At 42.1% G+C, this 21,094-nt stretch overlaps 1 protein-coding gene across 5 annotated transcripts in view; it reads left to right on the forward strand.

Moving 5' to 3' along the window:
* The window catches only part of grid1a (glutamate receptor, ionotropic, delta 1a), a 165,260-nt gene that overhangs the window by 93,897 nt on the left and 50,269 nt on the right, over nt 1–21,094 (forward strand). For 3 of the 5 annotated variants that reach the window (XM_008321593.3, XM_017037306.2, XM_017037302.2), the window contains exons 3-4: nt 6,624–6,908; nt 16,010–16,215. In XM_008321593.3, the coding sequence (XP_008319815.1) occupies nt 6,624–6,908; nt 16,010–16,215 (491 nt within the window). Of the gene's footprint in view, nt 1–5,449; nt 6,209–6,516; nt 6,909–16,009; nt 16,216–21,094 lie in introns of those variants that run through there. The other 2 variants (XM_017037308.2, XM_025060723.1) reach the window with 2 other exon arrangements.

The following is a 21,094-nucleotide window of genomic DNA, read 5'->3' on the forward strand; positions in this document are numbered from 1 at the left end:
GGGGGAGGAGGGGGAAGAGGGAGGAGGGGGGGCAATAACAAGGAAAAATAAGGAGTTCCATTTAAACAACTTAATGTGAGGGAAAATTCCAAACGGACATTTATTTGTCGTCTCCTTCAGTCGGGGAATTAAAGAGTCTCTGAAGGAACGCCGTAATCTTTTATTTTACGGCCGTCTCCTCCACTGTCTGTGAAGGAAACTGCAACGTTAAGTGTTGGGAGGGAAAAGGTCGGAGTCACAGCCCGCTGTTCAACAGCTGAATGGGACTTCATGACGTCTGGAGGGTTGTGTCTGAATCTGCCAGTAGTGGGCGCTATGTCCAGTTTTTGAGATATACTTAGTTTGATACAATAATAATAATAATATTTGAGTGATGGGGACATTTACAGTGTGAGTCTTTGCAGTTGGCATAGGCTGCCACATGTAGGCGCCATAAGGGTTACATGGTTCTTTTGGAAAACCCAAAATTAATACATATATTTATTAGTAAAAAATTTTTTAAATTGTCTTATCTGAATCAGGAATAATAATAATCAATAATAATTGAGATAAATCAACTTTCTTAAATCATTTTTTCTCCAAGATCAACAGATAGAGGTCAGTGTTTTTCACCTGTGACTAATCCAAATGATGTAGTTATTAATCTGGAGAAAAAAATTAAAGAAAAACAAACAAAAACAAAAATATAATCCAGCGTTTTACTCTGTGGCATCACTTTTAACCAGACTTTTAGGTTTTTCTGTTTCTTTTTCTCCCACATTTTTCCCTTTTTCTAACTAAACTGATAAAGTCCGGATCCTCGGGCTCCAGGTTGTACTCTGCTCTACCTTTTTGTCCCCAGGCTGCATGGCTTTCACTGCAGGCCTTTGCTTGTCTTTTCCCTGGGGCACTGAAGGAAGAAGAATATCCCCCAGCATGAATTTCACAGGTCTGAGCAGCTCTCTGCTCTTTTGTCACCTTCAGTCTCAGAAATAATGGGAACCAGCTCCGGAAAGTGTTTTGAACAAAGGGATTCACGGGCGTGTGGGCCAAACTGGTGTCGCGGTCCACTCAGGAACCATTTTCATCTTCCATATTCATTTTTGATCCTTCCTGGATATTTTTGTTCTACCGTCAGCAGAACAGACTCAGACAATAAGGAGGGGGAAAAAACCCAAACACACTGGCGTCTCTTTACTGTATGTGACAGTTGAATACAATGGTTCATTGGATTTCAGCAGCATCGCAGTCGTGAACAAATACCGCAGCCGGTGTTTCCATGCTGCAGTCAGATAACGTCGTCTGAAACGGCTTTTACCACACTGTGAAAAATAGTGTCATTACAGCTGGGTGTGAGGAAAAAACTGATCTGAGTTCAGTAACAGAACCGTCCTCCGAACGCACAGGACGAGAACTGATAGAGTACTGCATCTACCTTTTACTCCCTTATTGTGTCGCAGTAACAGTTTTGTTTACAAGCCGGTACGAGTCAGAGTATTTTTGTGTGTACTGGTGTGACACCAAGTACCATTACTGATACTTCTGACGCTGGTTTTCCATCAAAATGCAAATCATTGGAAGGCAGTGTTTTAGAGTGGCGCGGCGCTGAGGGCGGTGTGGGTGTGAGCGCCACCTAAACCATGGAGAGAGAACATCACACAGGAACATTTTCAGCCGGATTTTTTTTTTCTCATTTTAAGACATTTATGCCAGTTGTTTTTTTTAATTAAAGTCTTAACTGGAGCAGTTGTGGTTTGACTGAAATACTTACAATAAATAAATAATATTCATTCAAAACAAATTTAATTAATTTGTTTGCAATTAGTAACACAGCCACCAACAAAAGAGAGAAACATTTTTCTTACTGCATTCCATCTAATGTGAAATTACCACCATTTATGAACAGTTGAGGAAATGAAACGATAAAATTACTGAAACTAAATGTTGACTTTAACGTCAGGACATTTTAACAAACTTTCTTTGGATACAATACAATACAAATACAAATACTATGATGTAACAACATTTTTTTTAATCATGTAAAAATCTTTTTTTTTTTAAGTTAGTATTTGTTTCACAGAGTTACAGGTAAAAAAGAGAGAATGTTCCAGAAGTCTGTTTTGTGGTATTGAACATTTATGACATTTATTCTATAAAATATTATTATCATTATCATTGTGTTTCTATAGGGCTCCGTTTCAGAGTAAACCCTGCGTGTAGTACTGCAGTATTTTCCTCCACGGCCAGTGATTTCCGGTTGGTTCCGCTCCGCAGGTCCTGTCTTTTTCAGAAAGCCGATGTTATAAAGACGTTGTTTCCTGTCAGCGGTGAGGACGTGATAACTCTCAGCTGTAAAATACCTGCTCACAGTTCACACCACGTGCTCAGCCTTGGCATCAATACTATTGACGAGGTTATGTTCCCCCGTCGGAGGCTGACAGCAGGAGTGTGCCACTGGATGTTTATCTTTCCCCAAAGATGAGGAGGAGATGGATTGACTGAGCGAATAAGTGAGTGATGAAGAGGCCCTTCATTTTTACTGGGGGGTGAGGGGGTGGGTGGGTCATGATGCCCTGTACTTAAACAGGTGGGGGGGTGAGGGGGATAAGATCCTGTTTCCTGCAGCTTGTACTGATCTGGATTTAACTAACATGTTGTAATTGGGGTTGTAGTGTTGGTGGTGGGGGATGGGGGGGTAAAACCCACAACATTGTTGGTGTCTGTGGAACAAGTCCCTTAGTCTACGTAGGGACCTGACATCTGGGTTTAATAGTGGTTCACAACCAAGACGCATACCGCCACCTAATGCACTGGAGTGTGTAGTGTCATGGTATGACCAGTGACTTTTCAGGATAAAGCAGACTACTTTGCAATGCATCGTTAGCAGAGATACAGTGCGTCCCTGGTCCAGTGAAGGGTCAGTGCCACCATTATACCCCTGCCTCCCCCTGCCTCCCCTGCCTTCCCCATGTATTCCAGGATTACTCTGTGAGTCGGTCCACACTAAATGAGACCGTCTTATTCAGACTGTGAAATCACTGGGACAGCTCCAATTTATGCAGCTGTCACTTCAGCAGCGGTGACTCATGGCTGGGTGTCGCACCAGTGACACCAGGGTAGGACATTGGTTACACGCTGTTTTCATGGGAAAACAGATTGCATGGCCAGTTGTCTTCTTTCTCCGTGGCAGATTGATGATGATTTTCCCTTCATACTCACAGCTCTGCTGTAATGACTGGTAGGAAAACGCTGCGTCTCTCTGTCCTGATGAGAGCTAATCTGCCAGGCAGATGTCGTTTCAAACAGCCTCTGAGCACAGACGCCGCCGCCGCTGCTGATGTTGCTGACGGATGAGCAAACGTGTTTTGATTACATGTTCAAAAGTCAATTCAGCAACCTGGGATTACAGCGAAGAAAGTGGTTTTTACTCCACATTTGGAAAGTTGCAGGTCTGCACTTTGCTCCAGGTCTGAGTGTGTCATTTTTAAAAAAAATGTTTTTGTTAAATGAATGCAGAACTAACTCTTTCATAAGTGTTCTACCCATCCATTCAGCCCGGACATATATTGAAATCACTTAGAATAAATTGAATTTTACACATCAGTGATTGGATTATCCTTGGGAGGGGGACACTTCTTCCTTCAGTGTGAAGGAGCACTGCTACATGCTACAGTGGGGTGTAAGATAAGGAGCCGGACATGAGTGATGGTCTCTGTCAACCTGAGGAGGGGACATTTAAGAGTCATTATTTCACCATTATCATCCTTGCCAATGACTGTGGAGTCGTCTCTCCTCCTGTCATTGGCCTGTCTGCCGTATAATGGCCTCAGTCTGTCCATTAGGAAACTGCAGTCGCACCACAAAATGTGTCTGAGGAAAAAGAGGAGCTGAATCAGTGGCAGAGAAATTTAACATCAGATTTTTAACCAGTGGAAGAAACACTGGTCCAGATTAGAGGTTGTTATGATTATTAAAAAAAATCAGACTCAGCAGAACTACCTTTACATCCAACACTGCTGATTACGTTGTTCCTACCCCCGCCTCACCCCTCCCTCCGAGTGAAAACTGGTCCTGGATCTGCTGCAGACCTCCTCCTGTTTTTGCCAAAATGCTGCTCAGTGGGCGATTTAATTTAATTTTCACGAACATTTGTTCTGCTCTAACTTTGCGTTGTAAATATAAACTCAATAAAATATTGGCTGTGTATAAATCTCACCATTTGTCCCTGTTATAGGGTCTTTAAATGAGGAGACTCTTAATTCTACTTCACGGTAAAAACAAATCTGGGTGAATTTTGGACTTTTGTTTTCAACTTTGAATCGACTCGACTCAGCTTGAACAGAAGAACTTGTTTTTTTAATTTTGATTGTACTACTGTTGTAGTCGACACGGCATCCGTGTTGAAGCTCACTAGGTTTGAATTACTGTCAGTCACACACAGCCTCCTGCTGAGCACAGCACTGGTGTTCCATTCAATACTACTGTGTACTGTCATGAAGTGGAGGGCAGTACAACAAACGACTGGACCCCCTCCACCCCGACGCCCCCGCCCATCCTCCCCCACGGAGAGACAAGGAGAAGAGAGTTTTATCTTTACCACGATCTCATCTGTTCCAAGAAGAGAGTTATTTCTTTACCACGATCTCATCTGTTCCACAAAGTAACAAATAGTTGCCTGGAAAAAAATCAGTAGTAGAGTTAAGTAGTACAGACGTAGAGTATCAGTATTGGTATCTGTTACAGTGTGTAGCCTGGAGTATAAAGAAACAACACCATGAGCTGGAGATCAGCCTGAAGGCTAAGAAAAATAAGTTAATAAGTTAGTTTAAATGATGCTAAATAACAGCACTAAAACTACAAAATGATTCCTCCTCTTCCTTCTTGTCCTTCTTCTTTTCGTTCTTCTTTACCTTCTTCTTCACCTTCCACATTCTTCCAATGTTCCCTTCCATTTTCACACATCACCATGAACAGTAAACCACAGTCCTCCTCCCTCCACCTCCTCTTCCACCTCCACCTTCTGACACTCCATCCTTTTCTCTGGCCCATATTTCTGCTCGTCACTGTGCTGCTGATTTACACTGCTCTAATGTAGTCTGCTGTGCTTCAAGTCAGCAGATGAAATACTCATTTGTCACATTAATGGCTCCACACACACACACACACACGGGTCCATTAACAGCTCAGCTCCACTCCCAGATCACCTTCCTCCTTTCTCTCACCCTCCTCCCAGAAACCATGCCCTCTGTTCTTGCCCTTCTTTACCCTGTCCTTTCTGCACCACCTACCCTCCCTCACCCACCCTCTCCCCTGGCCCCCCCTGCAGTCACTTTAGATTTAACCTCCAGAGTAACATTAAAGAGTGATTACAGCTGGATGTCGACCGTGCGTCGATGTTCGCAGGAAGCATCAGGTGTGAGGGTGAGGCCACAGGTTGGACGGCTGCTGAAGAGGTTGTTGTTGTTGTTAAAGGATTCGTGAACATGGATTCTTCACTGTTGTCTGATATGATGAGCTGTTTGAATGTTGACCTGTCAGTAGTTCATGAGGGGTTTTTGGAAAATTCAGACCTGTGTCATAACTGTCTGTGGTAGAAAGTACAGTCAGTCCACAACATTGATGGGCAGTAAGTTAAAAGTAACGTTAATAATCAGTTTAACTTTATTAAGTAATGAATGATTTTTATGACTTGCTTTCAGATGTGCTGCGCTACTGCGTTAGTTTTTTTTACGGAAGTGCTTCACGGGAGTCACGACGCGATGTGACGTCAGTGGTAACATGGAGGCCGGGAGAGAGTAGGGCTACGGAGCGTTTAATACTTTATTACTTATATTACTTTGAGTTTGTTTCACGTTGTTTCACGCTGTAACAAACGACAAAAACATTTGTGTCCGCTGTACGCTCTGAGTGGGAAGAAAAATTTCATGTACCGCGAAAAATCCCACATGAAATCTGAGCAGGCACCTAGCTAGCCCCCCATTGAGAAACCCCAGGACCCCCCGCTGACGGCAATGGTTTACATTTTATAAACACGTTTTGACCGTGTGTAAAAGTCTAATACTGACTTAACTACGCACTGTTGACGGGAGTGTTCTGATAGTTAAACTTTAACCTTCCTTTATCTCGATTTTAAAGTCTTCTAAAGTCGATGATGTCGAGATAAAAATACACCGGTGGTAATAGCTGATCTGAGTAAAACCTCAACGAGGGAACGTTCTAGAAAGTCAAGGTGTGTGGAAACGTTTTGCCAGCACATTAAGGACTTTTACCGCTGATAAAAACGATTTTATTTTTATCTGAAGAAAAAGAAAAACCCTCAACGTTTGCTCAGAGTTTTCAAATCAAATTCCAAATATAAAAAAATATTAAATATATAATAAAAATATTTTAAAAAACACCAAAGAATCCCAGAGCATGACTGACTCCGAGTGTACATACATTATGACAAAAAATGATTAAATATAGACTTAGTTTTTCATCATTTATTCTCTTAAAAAATGATTAAATATAGACTGAGTTTTTCATAATTTATTCTCTTTTCTTCTCCCTCGTGTTGTGTTCTTTTATGTCCCTTGTATTTTCGTCCTTTTATTAGCATTATTTTAATCCTTTCCTCTCTGTATTTTCCCTCTTTTCCTCTCCAGCCTGTGAGCTGATGAACCAGGGAATCCTTGCTCTGGTCACATCCACAGGCTGTGCAGCTGCGAGTGCCCTGCAGTCGCTGACAGACGCAATGCACATCCCGCATCTCTTCATCCAGAGAAATGCAGAGGGCTCGCCCCGAACCGCCTGCCAGCTCAACCCCAGCCCAGACGGAGAAAGCTACACGTTGGCCGCTCGCCCCCCGGTTCGGATCAACGACGTTCTGCTCACCCTGGTCTCCGAGCTGCACTGGAGAAAGTTCATCATTTTTTATGAGAGCGACTATGGTGAGTTCAGGAGCATATCAGAGCAGCAGGTTGTAAAATGCGTCCTTAAACATGACATTTGTATGTAAAATAATCCCCGCTATTTAATTTAAATGTAAATGTGTACGAACCACCCTCGGTGTGGCGCTGCAATCAGGCGCAGGCTGAAGCTGCATTAAACATTAGAAATGTATGTTGGAGTGCAAGAAAACATCATCTCACACACACAAACACACTGTGCACATCTCACACACAAACACACACACACTGTGCAATATATCAGCAACACTTGCACAAATCAACAAGATTTTTTGCCAGATACACGTCAGTACACAGGAGAACTTCACAAAGTACCTCAATCCCCTCAGTCCTTTAAAGGACGTATTTGGTTTCAGCCTTTTTCTCTGTATTTTCTTGCATTCTGTCTCTACATGTACAGTAAATTAGGCCCAGTAGGGGGCAGTAGTGCATTACACAATATTCCGATTTTTTAGTGAAGCCCAAAAGGACTAACAGTGGCACAGGTGACCTAGCTGTTGGCTTATTTTCATCGTGCCAGTGGGCTAACAAATCGTAGCTAACACAGTGTATGCATACGCATTACAATCATTCCATTAATACATAGTACGTGCCCACAAATGCTAAGTGCCACTAACTACTTGCTTGCTACTAATTTGCCATTTACTAGTGCACTAAGACAGGCTGCTAATGCAATGTTAGCTAGATCTGTGTGCTTTAAGTTTAACTCAATTTACAGGATTATATGTATTTATGATCAACAATGCATCTGTATATTTGTATCTGGCGCCAACTACAGGCCGGGGAAGGGAAGCTAGTTGCGAGGTGCTAACAAACAGAACATATGTTTATGATTGAACTACTCTACACTGACTTTTCCTCTCAGTGTAGCATCTTGATGTTCTGTTGTGAAAGTCAATCATGTGACACATTGAAAGAATTTCATTCAAAAAATCCTATAAGTTGTAGCAGCCAGGATGCAGTGGTAAAGAGTGTGTTCCTGGTGCGGGCGTTTCTTAGATGGCTAATCTTTTTACTACTGCAAGAGTGCAGTTTGTAGAGCAGCGTAAATCTGTTTGGTTTCTTCACTACTGGGAGCTGCACTTGCCCTGATATATTGTGGAGTACAACAAGGTCTCAGAGGTGTGGGCTGCAGCCCAGTCCAGCACACCGCAGGTGACAGTTTGGACTCTACACCCTGACACGATGATCTGTGTGTGTGTGTGAGAATGAGAGAGTGAGTGTGTTTCACATTCACCCAAATATGTCCTTGGATTTGTTTCTGACGTTGGTCATCCATCTATACCTTCTGTGCGTCTGACCAGAATAGCCTTAAATCCTGACTTAAGGGAGGTTCTTTCAGAACCCCATCCGTTGTTTCACCAGCTGAAATAAATCTGTTAGCTCTTTGGAAAGCAACGAGGAAGTTTTATTTTTCTTGTGGGGCTAAATCATCAACACGGGTACACACGGTGGTGGAGTGATTAGAGCTCCTGCCTTACAGCAGGAGGGTCAGCGGTTTGAGTCCTTTGTTTGCCAGGTTCTTCATCTACTTCCCTCAGTTGAAAAACATACAGAGTGGAGATTAGGTTAACATTTTCTCTGAACTGGCTGTATTAGGCAGAACTCCTACAGTACCACTATACAGCCCCCTCCCCCACCCCCCCAACCCTTTTGTTCCACAGCACTTGTGAAAATGTAATTGTCTAGAAGAAGATCATTAGTAGAACACAGTCAGTGTTGGAACATCATCACTGCAAAGTGCAGCTGTGTTTTTTTTTTTTTCGTCTGCTTTGGTGCAGTGTGGTTTTAATTAGCGGATCATGTCATGATCTCGTTACAACATGTTTCAGCAGCTCACTGGACTCTGGGCTGCACTGGAAAGTTCCGGTGTGCAGTGAATGGAGATGAGTTCAACGAGGCAGCGCTGGTGACTAATGCAGGGGGACTGGTGGGCCGGACCAAACAGCCTTTTAAAGTCGGCCAAATTAGCTGCTACAAAGTCAGCGCCGCTGACATTTGTGCTTTAGTTACACTGTTTCACTCTGTACTGGTTTAATTAAGGAATGTAGCGGCTAATTAGGATGCTCATCACAGAAAAGTCAAAATACCCCCGGTGCCTGCCGCAGAGCTGTACTACAGTGACCCGCAGCAGCGCCTGGAGAGCAGGGGGCTTTGTGCAAATCTGAGCTGGCACAGAGTAAATGTTGGATTTATGCTTCAGATGTGTGTGTGTGTGTGTGTGTGTGGGTGTGTGTGTGGGGAGGAAACAGCTGCAGGAGTCGACTGGCTTCTCCTCAGACCGTGTGAGCCCGCGGTGTGCTGCAGAGTCATTTAGCACAGAACGTACAGTAAAGTGTTTGCAATTTCTCCAAACTGTGCACTGGTGCTTTTAAATTATTGTCAGCTTGAATTGTGTTGGCACTGGAGGGAAAAATAAAAGTTTGAATGAATGAAGAAGAATCATAAAGTGGTCAGTCGTACAGTGGTCAGTGCAGAGGCTGCTCTTTTTGTTTTATTCACCTCACGACTTCGTTTGTTGAAGTTAATTAAATGCCTTGCCTTATTATTCTAATCATTTCATTTAAAATAATGGCAGTTTTGGACCTGGTGGTTGTGGAATAAATTTGAGGCTAATTTTGATAATATTCCAGAGTAATTTTACTAAAAGTTTAATTTCCAACTCAGTCTGGGGAAATATTTGATGATGATTATTTTCTGGAATATATTTTGAGTTTTGGTTGTTATGTAGCGTTTTTATTATCCATTATCAGTTGTTGTTTTTTTTTAGATCCAGTCCATGTGCAGAACAGCTGAGTGTTGAAAAGACTGGGAATATTTCCACAGTGAGCGTAAAATGTCTGAGAACGCTGTGGTGAATTTCTGCTGCACTTGTCAGATTTGCTGACGCTGCACTTGTCTACTGGCAGATGCTAAGAAGGCGTCGCACCGCGGCTGTTTGCACACATAACAGTCCAACAGCACTGGCACCTCGTCACATAAATAAGATTTAAAAAAAAAATTTTTTTGTCTTTCTTGAATAATTTCTGTTTGGAGAGTACAATTCCATTCCACAATTCTCTGCACTGCAGCGTTCAGGCTGAGGTCTATGTTTGATTACAGTGTAAACAACGGGCGTCTGTGACCTCACCGTGTGGCTCTGAGTGATGATAAAGTGTATGAAGGAAAATCAATTAATTTCCGGTGTGTGCCGATGTATCAGGAGCATAAAGAGAACATTACTCCAACGCCTCCTGAAGATTCACCTCCGCTGCCTCCATTCATCAGCGTACATTTGCGGCCCATATTCTGATCCTGTGTTCTGGCGGCTGGTGCTCATCTTTTCAGGGGTAACAGGAATAAACATTATTTACACACACCGATGTAGCTGCTCCGTCGGCAGGATCACAGTCTGTTATTGTGTTATGAATAGGAAATGTGCCTTTTATACCTGGAGCAGAATAAGAAGGGACAGAATCAAATGATGATTCAATTACAGCTGAAGACTCAGTCTCCCGTCACCCCCACCCCCCACCCCCGCCCCCCCCCCGCCAGCCCCCCCCGCCCCTCCACTCCGTTCATTTACAGCCTGGCTGCACATGGCTTACTGTAATCCAAATAAAAATTTATGATGTAAGGTTGTGAATTATTTAACAGACTTCAAAGAAGAATCTGCAGAGGTTCTTATTATAACTAGAAAATGACTTAAGTTGTATATTTGTAGTGGCACTTTGGCCCAGAGGCAATGTCTCTGTCATCGGAGTGGAACCCCAGGGTTCACTTCCTGGGTAAAATCGAATTTCAGTTAGTGCGGTTGGTACCTTCCAGTGGATTCACCACCCGCAGGAAGGTTCAGGGTGATTAGGGTGGCGGTCATGGAGACTATAAGAGGATGAAACTGGCTGGATGGATGGATGTATATAGTTGTATTGTCTAGGTTTGGATAGAGTTTTGAAAATGACCAGTAAGGGTCGGTGATGAGATTGTTGAACTGGTCGACTGGGTAAATATGGGGCGACTGTTGGGGAAAATGTGCTTTTTTCTTTTTTGTAAAGTTTTGTCATCGATAAATGGGTTGAGTCGAGTAGGACTAGAGCGCTGCATTCTAAGGATTCTTACCTGCCATGCAGAGGGTTGTGGGTTTGACTCCACCTTGAGCTGCTCAGTCCGCACCTGTCGCTTTTGTTGTGAACGTCCCATTACAGCTAAAAAGGTCACCTGGTTCCTTCTGTATGGTGTGAATAAGTGTGAATGGCTGAGCCCGTGCTGCTGTGCGACCAGTGTGGGTTAACTGGGTTAATTCAGAGGATTCATTCAGTCGAGAACAATCTCATCTGGTTTTCGATTTTCTCCATTCCTACAAATTCATCCTCTGACTCCAGCAAAGGAACCCACAGATCATCGGTTCCGGTCCCATTGTCTCCTTCCACTTATTCAGTTATGAATCTTCCAAAATCACAAACCTGAGTTGGCCAATCAATTTTATTCCTCACTGCTCAGCCAAAAATGCAATCAGTGTACAGTGTGGCTGAGAGCATTCATCAGAACCAGACTGGAACAATAACTCAGTCCAGTCCTGTTAGAACAGCCCGGCCGGCTCTGCATGTTCAGACAAGGCCGTCGACAGAGTATTACTGCAGTACTTTGGACTCTGTGAGCCACAGAGAAAGTTTTCAGCAGTCTGATGGATGTCTGACTGTCTCCCTCGCTGAGGTTCTGTTTTTAAAACTTCAGCCCAGATTGTTCATCAGTGTTCATGTGATTTAAAGACGGCGTAGATCTGCGCCCACATCTGCCCTGAAGGAATCGAACGCCGTGTCGGCGCACAGGTCTTCTCTTAGTTCTGATTTATGGCTGCTGTATCTTCACATTCATACAAACAGCTCATTAGTTCAGGTCGAAATCCCAATTTTTTTCCCCCACCCTTTCTTGTATATTTTCTAGTAATTGTTTTGGGACCGCTTCATATCAAACTACAGATACTGAGTTCTCGAGTATCTGCAAATACTACCCTTTACTCAGGTTTGAATGATAAACACTTAGTATTGATCTACTTTGCTTAATATTGACATAAAAAAATACACCATGTGGTTGTTGGAGAACTGCAGAAGGTCAAAAGTTCAGTTGAGCTTTTTTAGTTATTTTCTTGTGACGAGCCGATCTGATTGGTCCAAACCAGAATTGTGGTCATACTGTTATCATAGTGACACAGTGTTGTTCCATTTTTTTTTACAATAATCAATTTTTAGATATAAGTATAGATAGGGTATCAGGAAACGAAATATTGCTATATTTTTGTATCAATATTTTAATACTTCCTTAAATATGTTTGTTAAATATATTTAAGTTTGTTAAATATGTTTGTTAAATATGTTTAAAATGAACAAAGAGCAGATGTCACAAAATGTCTTGATTAGTATTTACAACAGTGTCTTTTCAAACACCTTATTTCTGTGATTTAATTAGTACATTCTAACTGTAACAATGTTAATCATCTGTAAATGGAAAATGTTGAGTTCTGTCTGTGACCAAAAATACGTTTTGATGTGAGCAGTAATATCATTTCAGGAAATGTAATCAGTAAAAGAAAACAAACTCACTGCTCATGTCGTCGTCTCAGAGACGTGTCTTTTTATTAACGGGGTGAAGGTGAGCAGACAGTCAAAGTGGATTGGATTAAAAAGCAGATTCAGTGGTTTAGCAGTATCTCTGCTCTTCATTTACACTAAGTACCTGATGTTATTGTTGTCACCTCAGTGTGAGGTAAACACAGGTCACTGCAGTGACGTTATTTCTCTGGAGTGTCTGCTCAAACTGTCTGGAGTGAAGGGAAAAACAAAACAAAGAAACAGAAAAAACCCTCTGCTTTTTCTTTTTTTCTTTTTTTTGTTGTTGTTGATGTGCTCATTTATACATCACTCCATCGTTCCAGAGGGAGTTTGACTTTACTTACAGCCTCCTCTGATCTGTAGTCTCTTTTTATCCACATACTCTGGTGAACGTATTCATTTTAAATCCCATTCAACTGATGTTGAATCACTGGGTCATTTAAATATTTAACATTTCATTTTTATTTAAAAACATACAGGAAGCGGTAAAATAAATAGTATAATATATATTAAAATATACATATGTGTGTGTGTGACATATATATATACACATGTAAACATGTGATGCATCCCAGTCCTCTTAGATGTGATAGGACTAGGTCCCCACCGTGGGTCATATATGGGAGTTGGGTTATTGGTTTTGGGCGTGTGGGCAGGACGGTGTTGGGCAAAAAAAAAAATCAACATCTATTCTGTCTGTTGTGACTCAACTCTGTCCCTAAAAACAAAATAAAAAGTCACAGAGAAGGAGATGTGAATGAAGTCTCAGGAGCAGGGCCGTCGTCCAGGGATGGAAACGTGATTAACTTTGGATGATGAAAGGTTTCAGGAGCAGATTTGGATTCAGTGTTGATCTGTGGGTAAACCTGTCACCATACCGACCCAGTAATTCCACTCTAATCCTCTTTTCTGCTGCCCTGTTTGTAAACCTGAATGTGTTTTTGGACCAGGAGCTCTGATGCCCGCTGGTTTCCTGTGGTTTTAGGTGGAATCAAATCTCTGTCATCATTTATCCCCACAACGCTCCTCATTATAGAACATGACTTTTTAACTAAAGGCTACGATACTGGGTCATAGGTTAATGTTAATATCTGGTAGATTTGTGTGGAATCTGATGATACACGGGATATCTGGTAGATTTGTGTGGAATCTGATGATACGTATCATGATACACGGCTAAGGATGTGATATACTGCAATACTATAGGCACAGTGATATATTAAGGGTTTTTCCCCCAGTGTGATCCTAGTCTCAGACTCTGTTCCATCTGAACATCAGTTCCTAACACTGGAACAGAGGGATCTACATTTGGAATCACTAGAGAAGAAAGAAAAGAAAAAGAAAATGAACCAACACCAGGAATATTGGACTGGGAATTGGTGAGAAAAAATATCTATAACTGATGGAGGATATTTATACAATATCATGAAACAAAATGACACAATATTTTAGTCTATTTATATTTTCTCACACCTCTAACATCCGGTCCTGTGGGGTCACAGTATAATACGCCGAACAAAAGTTGTGATTGTTTTGGAAAATTCTTTTTTTTACGTGCGTGATCAGCCTGATGCCACCATTCAGCAAAAATACTAAAAGTTTGAATTAATTGAAAAAGTTAATTCTTATTACATTAGGGACTGAACCATGTCCAATTTTAAATGGTTCTATTACTGCAACAATAGAAGTGAGCACCGTGGGGTTGGGTTGTTGCCCATTGTATTTCAAGTAAGAACTCCAGCTTCAATTTAGATTCAAAACTCCAAAAAAATTCGTGCATGCGTGTGTGTGTGTGTGTGTGTTGTGATAGAGAGGAGTATCCAGTGAATGTTATAGTAGGAGTTTGGTGATGATAAATGATTTAATTTCCTGTTTTGTTCTGCACTTTGAACATTTTTATTCTAAAGAGAATTGGGCAGCCGCTGCGGTAACTTGTGTTCCTGCACAAATAAATTGCAGCAGGAAAAATCGAAGGTTGCATCTAGTTCTGTATGATTTGATTCATGTGGCACTTAGTCATATTGCTGCTCCACGTTTGCCCCAAGTTGTTGTCAAAGAAGGCAAGAGGGACACAGAGGCGGGCTGTGCACTAAAGTGTTGTTGCAGCACTCAGACCTGGTCCAGGACTCTCTTTCTTGTTAGCCTAATTCCCTGCTGGATTTCCGTGCAACTTAAATCTATGTGCAAATTGCATCAGTCCTGCAGCCGGTTTCCCTCTCCAACCCTCCTGCATTGACTCAGCAGATCTCTGGAGGTGCTATAGGGCAGCTTTTTTAAATTAAGGTCCAAAATCAGGATCAGAATCTAGTGGAGGCTTGGGGGAAAAGTTCAAAGAAATTGCCTTGAAAACTTTGACCACAGCGGCGTTTAATGCTCCCTTCAAAGAGATAACACTGACACAGGCTGGATTTGAAAATGAACAGCCAGGCTTCCATTAAGCCTCACCCCCCGCCCCCCCACATGCTCACAGTATTGTTTGTCAGGGCATCCATTCAGCCGCTATTCCTACAACATGGAGCAGTTTTTTTTATATAAAATTAAAATTTTTGAAGTTGTCCTTTTTATCTCTGTCTAGTTTTTTGGGGGTGGTTTTGTTTCACTCTTTAGTTCAGCAGAATTTAGCCCTCATGTAATCTTTACAAGAGAAGGTCAGGAAGACCAATAAAAGTGTCGACTCAAATGTCAGTGTGGCTCAAAATGGAGGAGACGTTGTTATACTGCAAAAAGTAACTGAGTAACTCAGTGAGTTCAGCATCCGTGCAATGGCCAACTTTAAATCACTGTTGACGCTAACCATCTTTAGCCATGACCATGGTACTGTTGTTATGGTCGAAACAGCCAAACCTAAGCTAATAAATGTGGTGCTAGCTGCAGCTAACTGTTTTAAGCTCAAATGCTAATGGTTCAAAATGAGACTGAATGTCTCCTGCTCACTGTCTGACTTGAATGACATCATCAGAGAGATAAGAATGAACAGTTCAGTATCACATCTGATACCCTAACCACTAAGATGTGATTGGTGTTTTTCTCCCACAAATCACATTCTTTATGGGCTTAACTGGAGTCTCACACACACACACACTCGGATAAAAAAAAAGAGTGAGATCCGGCACTGGTGACAGCCACACCTGTCTTGGGTTTCATATCCCATAAACCCCCTGAAAACATAAACAAAGTAGCATTTGTTGTCTCATGTCATGTTTCAGATCAAGGACTGAGAATAAAACCTGCCTCAAAGCCCCGGGAACAGTGGCTGAAATGGCTGAGCACATGTGCAGGCGACAGACGATGAAAACACAGTGTTTACCTGAAATTCTGATTCAGCGCCGGGAGGATAAAGCTGTTTTATTGCGTCGTGTCTGCCTGAAGTGATGGGTTTTTTTTTTTGTTTTTGTTTTGTTTTTTTATAACTGTGGCTTATGTCTGTTTATTCTCCCAGCTCCATCCATTACTCACCCTTTCTCCCCCTGTCCCTCGTGATCCCTGTGTTTTCAGATATTCGAGGTTTGCAAACATTTATGGACCAAGCGTCTCGGCTGGGCTTGGACGTGTCTCTGCAGAGAGTGGACCGTAACGTGAGCCGCGTCTTCACCGACCTCTTCAGCACCATGCAGACCGAGGAGCTGCACCGCTACCGGGACACGCTACGGCGTGCCGTGCTGCTCATGAGCCCGCGCGGCGCGCAGGTGTTCATCCACCAGGTGAGTCAGATGTTGACAACTGAACGTGCGTCAGTTTACGATCCGTTCACTGAGAGCTGATCAAGTGTGTTTTCAGAGGAACAGAGTCACAGCCACTTCACTGACTGTTGTGGAACTGATGAAACCTGATGCAACTGTCTGTGAATAATGTAGCAAAAAAACAGACTTGTTTATGCTCACAGTGGGAGCTCTTTATTTATTTATTTAATCAGCAGCAGTGCTTTTAGCCTGAGGTTAAACCCATGGAAAACACAGAGGATTTGCGTCCGTCTGAGCGTCGGCTTTAATTCAGAAGCTGCTGCTGTTTCTGTCGCTGCCTCCACAGTTCACCGTGTTTGCTGTTCTCACAGCCACAAACAGACTCAACCATCTCCACCTTAACTGTCCCTCAGATCTGCTCATTTCTGATCCTGTCCATTCCTGTCAGACACTCCCTCCTCCTCCTCTTCCTTCAGCCTCCTCCTTGTCTTCCAGCTCAGCCTCCCCTCCTCCTTCTCCTCCTCTTTATTCCATACATCACAGCATAGTCTCACTACTGTCTTATAAACCCATCCTTCTTCTTTGCTGCTGTTCCTTTGTCACGTCGACCCGCCCCTCGACACCCGTCTCCCCCCATTCTAACTCTGAAAACACCCTTTTCCTCACCTGTATTTGCTCTGTCAATCACTCTGATGACAGTTGACCCTCAGTAAGTTAGCACATTTATTTTGAAGTGTCCGTTATGTTTTCTGCCTGACACATCAGCTCGTGGTAAAGTTCCCCCTCGTTCCCGATCCTGAACGACCTGAGCTGTTGTTCTTCCATTAACTGATGGTCATCTAACCTGCTGTGATGGTTGTCTCTGACAGGCGGCTCGCTCTGCCCCCACGTTCTGAGCTCGTCATCGCTGACAGCTGTTGTTCTTCTTTGATTGACAGATTTGTTTTGGGAGGTTTTTTTTTTTATACCAGTTCTTCAATCTGTGTAAGTGAAGCTCTGGTTTCCACGTTGTTTACACCCGAACCCACAGATCAAATGCAGGTTTTACACTTCAGCAAACACGCTGGTGGTCAAATACTGCAGTACTGAGGCCAAGTAGTACTGCCTGTTGTGTTCATAATACTGTAGCTTCATTTATTATAAGTTAATAGTTAAAATATCGACAAATAGAATTCAGTGAAATATAAAGGATGAGTTATAAAAAATAAGTTTTAAGACTTACTGTGTGAAATAAAAGGTGGATTATGTGGATTTTTGCTGCCTTTGGTTGCTAAAAAAATTGCCTTAAATATTGTATATTGACCCATATAACTGTAACACACACACATAGGTCTGGGAAATAAGCAGATCTGCACACCTCCTCCTACTCCTGTGAATATGCTAATACATTTTTAAATGCTGCTGATTTGTTAATTCATCAAAGCTTCATTAATACCTTGGTCGCTGTTGTTACACGGTGTTCCTGCCCCCATTAGAGGAAGCAGAGACAAGTATGCTAATGCGTGTATGGAAAAATGAAAGCGATGCATGTAGGGAGTTAAATACTCCAGGGCTAATTTTCATGTAGGGAGTTAAATACTCCAGGGCTTATTTTTTGCACTTAAAAAAAAAAAAAAAAAAAAAAACTTCCCATGGTGATGACAAGCTGAGAATATTCCAGATCAAAAAATCCATTATGGAAGACAAATGTTTCCTCACAATGTTACCACAATGTCAAGAAATACGGCTAATTAGTTGAGTTTGCAGCAGTGCTTGTCTCTGAAAGCGTTAGCGTTTGTGTTAGCCACGACAAATCGCATTAGGCCTCAGTCTAATGTTGTTGCCGAAGCTACAAACAAGAGAATCTGTTCCCTGCTGTTTCTGGAGTCTGTCAGCTGTGTTTGTGTCAACTGTTTGTTGAGTTGCTTTATTTAGTTTCCTCACTCTGGGATTACCACAGAGTGACTGTGTTTTGGGTCCAGAGCAGGAACTTGAGCTCTCGTATATGTGTGACAGAAAGAAAAAAACCAGCAGCAGTACGTATAAATACACTGAGATGTTACTGAGTCAGCAACAGAGCTGTGAGAGTTGCAGTTAAATGCTGTTTTAATGTGTAATTGTGTCTGGAACGATCTGATCGGAGTTCTTCTGCCTTGGAGTGATTTTAAAATCCATCCTCAGTTTTTTTTTTTTCTACGATGAAGGGAAGAGTTTTTCAAACTCTACTCCGTCTCCTCTGCTGGATGGTGTTGTATGAGGCTGGTGACAGTTGGTAAGCTCAGCTCTTCAGGCCAGTTGATAGATGGAGGGGAGAGAGCGAGGGGGACGGGGGGGGGGGGGTGCTACCTCCTGTGCAGAGGCTACACAGAGCTACAGGAGTGACAGGAACTGCAGACTGCTGCCAGAGAGATGGATGAAGAATGAGATGTAAAGGCAGAAAGAGAAGAAAAAAAAGCCTGGTGGGTGAGGGAGTTGAGGTCGCAAAGGTCAGACCAGTGTTGTTTAATAGGCGGGGGTGTGGGGGGGTGGGGGTGGTGGCCTGCACATACACACCCTGTTTTTAAGATATTAATAATCAAAGTCAGTGACGTGTGTTTATTATATTTTATCTGTGTTGTAGTGAAAGAGATGAAATCTGTTGTAAACGTCCGTTAACATCGCTCCACTGCAGCTGACAAAGGTGTCGTCAGAATTTTTATAAAATATATCCTGGCTCGGTTCATATCGTGGCTGGTTACCATCTGTCCATGAATGAAAAATTACCCGGGGAAGGAGCTGTAAGATCAGGTGAAACGCTGATGCACAGAAATGTCTCATTATCCATTTTTTGGAGGGGAGTAAATCCTAACGATAAATTGACCTGACAGCCTTCATTATTGTTCATCATATTCATCATTTTATCAGTACTTCCACATGTCTCTCTCTCTCTCCCTCTCTTTCTCTCTCTCCCTCCCCTCTCTCTCTCTGTCAAACTCTAATAATGAACCCTGACATTTGCCAGCCGTTCTCTGTGCAGAACTGTTTTTAAAATTGCGTTTAAGCAGGAGTGACAAATACCAGGAGTGGAGTCTCAGCCCTGGGGAATACACTGTTTTCAACCTGTCTGTCATTAGGAGTGAATATAATCATAACTCAACGTGTCATGAAATACGCAGAGTTAAACACATGTATCCCCAATCTGTCAGTGCATGATGGGACTTTGGTGTTTACTCAAAAGGAAATAAAGTCGAGTTTGTGTGAAAAATGCAGTCCTGGAATCTGAGAGCTGTAGCCGATGAGTGAAGGTCGAAGGTCATTGGCTTCTGTGAAGTTAGAGTCCAGTTTGTCTTTTTTTGCCCTACATCTCTGTGAACCATCTCTGCTGTGACTTCTTTATGAACCAGGACGGAGGAGATGTGAACCAGACAGGTCCAGTTCTGAAGTTTGTGGCTTGAAATGCATTAATTCTTGACATTTCTTCTCTGAGTGGAACCAGAAAGGTGCTGTTTATACAAAGGCAAAGAAATATGAAAGATGCAAAAAAAATATGAGATGGAATAAAATGAAATAGTTTTTAAAAGTATAAAAAGCTCCAGGTTTGAATGTGAAGTTTAGTCAATATTGAAATGTGAGAGGAAATATTTTCAGTCCTTTCTTCTTCTCATTCTTCTCCTTTATTTTTATTTTAATTCTACTCTTGATTTTTATTTTTAAGGACCTTCACTGTATCTGATCTCTGTTGTTACAGCACTGACTCCTGACTGTGGTCGACTGTGGTCATGTCACAGGAGGTCAGGGACCATATTCACTCCTCAACACTCCAGACCATGAATGGCTGGTTAAAAATGGACTCTTGTGACACATGTAGTGTGAGATGTAATAAACACATCTGCCCTTGCCAGCAATCACATTTAGACGCCAAGGACTAGAGTGCGTTATTGTCACAAACGATTGTGGACGAGGATTTAAAAGGCGCCTGAACTGACATGTCATTAGAGGCTGTTCTGGAAGGAGGGAACTGTAATGGCTTTTCATTTCTGTGGGAATTCACCAGAGTTGACGTGACAGGAAAGATGCGACGACACACACACACACACACACACACACTTTCCGACATGACACTATTGAACAATAATCCTACATTTTTCTGTATCTTTTCAACTGTTTTTTTGTCAAAGTCAATGTCAGAGAGAGAAAATAATATTTCTTTGAAAAAAGTTGGTGTCTGTGTGTAAACACAAATGGGTTAAGAAATCCTTGGTGGGACTGGGGAGGGGGCGCAGGGGGGGTTAAATATTCTCCACAGTTGCCCTTGCTATTATCACAATGGAGGCTTTTAACTCAGATTGTAAAAAAAAATAATCCAGAGGAGTGGACGGTGGAGGAAGAACGAGCCGCATACTACTGATTTAGTTTAAAAAAAGTGAATCAATAGATAATTAAACAGAGAGATTAGATTAGAGTAGAGTAGATTAGATTACAGTACATTACATTGGTTTAGATTAAATTAAATTAGATTAGAGTAGATTAGATTAGTGCCAAAAGAAGGTGACCACTGGTTAAACCTGTATATAGATGAAAAATAAAACCTTAAAATGAGATTAGGACTCTCAGTGATGTCATCAGATTAATGCGGCCCAGGAATGGAGAAATGACATGAAGAATGTACTGTAGAAACTGAGACAAATAGCTGCCTAATAATCCATTTTAAGTTAAAGATATACATTTTTTAAGGGTCTTAAATCATGAAGCACCAACAGCATTTTTAATTCACCCATCTGCCCCCCCATCTGCCCCCCCCCAACCCTTATACAACACATAATCTTCAGCTATGAAAGAATGAAAAATGAAGTGATAACAAACCATTACAGTCTCACTAAACTAATCTCCTCGTTTTTCTTCTTTCAGCACATTTGTATGGCGGGGGGGGGGTCTGGGGGGG

This window comes from Cynoglossus semilaevis, chromosome 12, assembly GCF_000523025.1.
Source record: "Cynoglossus semilaevis isolate Cse_v1.0 chromosome 12, Cse_v1.0, whole genome shotgun sequence".
NCBI classification, from domain to species: domain Eukaryota; kingdom Metazoa; phylum Chordata; class Actinopteri; order Pleuronectiformes; family Cynoglossidae; genus Cynoglossus; species Cynoglossus semilaevis.